Source organism: Olea europaea, chromosome 22 (genome assembly GCF_002742605.1).
Source record: "Olea europaea var. sylvestris chromosome 22, O_europaea_v1, whole genome shotgun sequence".
NCBI lineage: Eukaryota > Viridiplantae > Streptophyta > Magnoliopsida > Lamiales > Oleaceae > Olea > Olea europaea.
Window position 1 is genome coordinate 9579485 of NC_036258.1, and position 2786 is coordinate 9582270.

A 2786-nucleotide genomic window follows, 5' to 3' on the forward strand; every position below is an offset into this window, starting at 1 on the left:
CTTGTAAAACGATCTCTCTTCTCGTCTCGACTTTTGCTCTCTTTTCCTCTTCTACAAGACACCTTCACACAGCCCTCTCTTAACTCAGGTCACTCAAATATACCGAGCACGGCTGAAAAATCGAAACCCCACACAGATTGAAAAGTTCAACGGAAGGCAAAACACAAAAAGCAGATCTGAAGAAAATCAAAGTGAAAAAACAGGAAGAGAGAAATGGAATCTGTCTTTGGACTGGTGGGCAAAGATTTTGCAATTGTTGCGGCGGACTCATCGGCGGTGCACAGCATCCTCGTACATAAGACCAATGAGGATAAGATCATGCTCCTTGATTCCCATAAACTCATGGGGGCCTCCGGCGAAACTGGGGACCGGTAATACCACATTTCAACTAGTTACATTTATATGTACATTTTGTATATATTAGTATTTTTTTAATTTAATATATTTTTTAGGATTGACTGAATTTTTTTCGTATCGGGATGCATTTTGTTCTATACTTACTGGGTTTTCGTTTATCTATGTTCACATAGCGTAGGGTAAAATCTTTGGTAGAGTTCAGTTAAATTCATACAGTTATAGGTATACTTATATGTTCAAGTGTTCTGTGTTATTTAATGATAATTGTTGGAATAATTGATTTATTTATTTTTTACTGTGATAAAGTTTGTGTTTACTTGGGTTTTTGTTTATCAATGTGTATGTAGGGTATATCTTTTCTAGAGTACAAATGTACAACTAGTGCTCTCGCATAGTAGGCAGGTGTGTCTACGTGTAGATGCAGATGGATTGGAATTCTTTTAGCCAAGCCATTTTCTCTCTCGTGTTAAATAAAAGAAGCGTCTTTTTTTCCTACCCGAGTTTTCTATACAGGTTTTACCATTGGGATCGGATTTTACATATGTCAAAAAACTTAATGTTGTAGTAGTACTTATATTTGATTGCCTGTTTGTGTTTAAAATTTGATTATTTCAGTGAGGAATTTCATTTATTTGTGTTTTGTACTGAAGTCCTTTTTGCCACTCTGGCTCTTGATTTTTTTTTATTGAACTCGCAGGTAAACGTTTTTCTAGTGTGTAGATTTTGATATGCTATGGATTCAGGGTTAATTTGTTTATTTCTTATTGGGTTCTCTAATTTATTTCTGTGCTGGATTAGTTTTATGACATTAGTTGATCATATTTTATGAACATTTGTCATGATGTATACATATACATGCTTCCAATTTGGGCTAAATATGTTCGCGATAACATTATGATGAGTAAAGTTTTGCTATATTTGGGTAAATTGGGGCTGTAACTTCAAATCTTTTTGGCGATGATTTTATATGGTTCAGTTCAGTTCTATCTGAATGAGAATGCTTGACATGGAAATACTTATTTTAGACTTTTTAGTATTCATTTTCTGGTGTTTGTTTGATGCAATGAAATATTTCCTCCTCTTCCTCCTCCTTTTTATTTTTTATTTATTGAAAAGAAATGAGAGAAGAGAACAAATCCCTATCATTATAGTGGTCCTTGGATACTATATGATTGTAATTTGCTGGGTTTCAAAAATTACAAGAGGATTTTTATGCTATTTCAAAACAAGGGAATTTTTTGTTGTGTTTTGCAAGCCGCATGGTATAATTTGCTAGGATTTTTATGCTATTTCAAAACAAGGGAACTTTTTGTTGTGTTTTGCAAGCCGCATGGTATAATTTGCTAGTATCCGCAAGGGAATCTGATTTCTGGTTTTCCTATTACACATGCATGTGATGGCTAAGTTTGTTCATTCACATATATTATACATAATCCTGAACTGGTTTCGGCTTGATGAGCTTTACTTTATGGACATGTGTGTTTAGACGTTTGCTATAATTTTGCTCTAATAATCATATTATCAATGTTCTACGTGTGTGAAAATGTGTGAACTAAAATAATTTTGAATTTGACTTTTAAATTAAAGTTATTGTTTTTCTGGGTCTACATTTAGTTGTCCTTTGATGGGGGATTCCACTATGTTGTGGTAGTCATTGGACTGATACTAATTTTTTTTTCTCTTAGGTCATATTTAGAACTACTGAACTAAAGTATATAATGTAATGCTTCCAGTTCGGCTTAAATTTCTTTATGGTGCATACGTTGGCTGAAGCGCTTAAGACCTATGTGCTTATTTTAAATGTGATGGTAATTCAACTTGTTTGTGGAATGATGTATTAGGGCTCAGTTTACAGAGTACATACAGAAGAATGTGGCTCTCTACCAATTTCGAAATGGCATCCCTTTGACGACTGCAGCTGCTGCGAACTTTACCCGAGGCGAGCTCGTCACAGCGTTGAGAAAGGTACAACGTTCGTCTAGAGTTAATATTGGTAGTTTAGGGTTTTTTAATCTCTTTTCCTTGTTTGTACAATATGATAGTACTTTTCTGGTATTTTTGCATTGGAATGTTGAAACACATAACTTGGGGCTTGAATTTATCAAGCTAGCATCGGTTTTGTTTAGTACCATGCTCAAGAAAAATAGTGAAAAACTGTCTCTTTTATTTCTATGGTTTGACACTAGTGTGAGGAATGAAGATATCTGTCCAAAATTTTAACGTATCACTGCTATATTATTTTTATTAAAGATTTGTAGTAGAGACTATTTGGCAATTTGGCATTATTGTAATTACTAAATTCTTTTTGGTGCTTTGGTATGTTCTAAGGTTTTTTAAGAAGTAACTTTTGAGCATTTTGGAAGCTTTTTGCTGTCTCAAAGAGCCAGGACTTGAAACCAGTGGGGGCCAAATTTAATTGTGGGAAAAAT

At 34.1% G+C, this 2786-nt stretch overlaps 1 protein-coding gene across 1 annotated transcript; it reads left to right on the forward strand.

Annotated features, from left to right (window-relative positions):
* The first annotated feature begins 2 nt into the window (after positions 1-2).
* On the forward strand, positions 3-2592 carry LOC111371655 (proteasome subunit beta type-2-A-like). Its single transcript, XM_022993747.1, has 2 exons — positions 3-371; positions 2199-2592. The coding sequence occupies exons 1-2, from the start codon at positions 214-216 to the stop codon at positions 2575-2577; spliced, it is 537 nt and encodes a 178-aa protein (XP_022849515.1). The 5' UTR covers positions 3-213; the 3' UTR covers positions 2578-2592.
* The last annotated feature ends 194 nt before the right edge of the window (positions 2593-2786 follow it).

What these genes read in the sequence shown, in the direction of transcription:
- LOC111371655 (XM_022993747.1), top strand. Translation starts at nt 214, where the DNA reads ATGGAATCTGTCTTTGGACTGGTGGGCAAAGATTTTGCAATTGTTGCG. An exon ending in TCCGGCGAAACTGGGGACCG is followed by an intron (nt 372 to 2,198) that starts GTAATACCACAT and finishes ATGATGTATTAG; the next exon opens with GGCTCAGTTTACAGAGTACA.